The 697-nt window shown below is 49.9% G+C and overlaps 1 protein-coding gene across 1 annotated transcript in view; it reads left to right on the forward strand.

The window, feature by feature from the left end:
• Window positions 1-442, forward strand: part of HNRNPA0 (heterogeneous nuclear ribonucleoprotein A0) — a 1,602-nt gene extending 1,160 nt beyond the window's left edge. Inside the window, exon 2 of the mRNA XM_045285034.1 lies at window positions 8-442. Coding sequence (XP_045140969.1) covers window positions 8-96 — 89 coding nt within the window. The 3' untranslated portion in view covers window positions 97-442. The remainder of the gene's footprint in view (window positions 1-7) is intronic.
• The last annotated feature ends 255 nt before the right edge of the window (window positions 443-697 follow it).

Below are 697 nucleotides of genomic sequence, written 5' to 3' on the forward strand. Positions count from 1 at the left end.
GGGGGAGGCGGCAGCAGCTGGGGCGGCCGCAGTAACAGTGGACCTTACAGAGGCGGCTATGGCGGCGGGGGTGGCTATGGCGGCAGCTCCTTTTAAGAAAGGAAATCGAGCAAATGCCTGCGAGTGGCCATTGGGGGTAGATCTTTCAACACCCCAAGTGGGGTCAGTCCCTCCTTGCCTCTCCCACCGCCTTTCCCACTTTGCCCTTGAGGGAGCCGCTCGGGCTGGCTTCCCCTTGGGGGTGTCGTCCCCCACTGCCTGCCACCCCTCCGGAGATGGACTCGGCCCCACTTACACATTTTTGTGTTACAGTCATTGATGGACTCTATTTTTTTATTATTACTTGGACCTTGGTCGTTTTTATACTAGCAAAATGTCTTGTTTTGATTTGTGTTTTTTTTTGGGGGGGGGAGGGCGTGAACTTGCTGATTCTGTAGCAAAACCTGGGCGGGGTGGGGGTGGGCTGGGGTGGGGGGTAGTTACTTTGTTGTAAGGACTTGATACACCTGGCTCTACAGCGTTTTCTACGAAATCTACTTGGATCCCATGCCTGAAATTTGGAAGCATATGTACAAAAAAAATCATTTTTACGTTTTATTTTTAATAAATCATTGTGTTTGACCGGACAAGTCTAACCTTTTTTTTCTAGGACCCATTCCGTACCGTCTCAAGGAATATTAGTTGAAGATTTTTCGTG

The sequence above is a fragment of the Echinops telfairi genome, unplaced genomic scaffold (assembly GCF_000313985.2).
Source record: "Echinops telfairi isolate 266 unplaced genomic scaffold, ASM31398v2 ScPeMD7_7469;HRSCAF=8507_1, whole genome shotgun sequence".
NCBI lineage: Eukaryota > Metazoa > Chordata > Mammalia > Afrosoricida > Tenrecidae > Echinops > Echinops telfairi.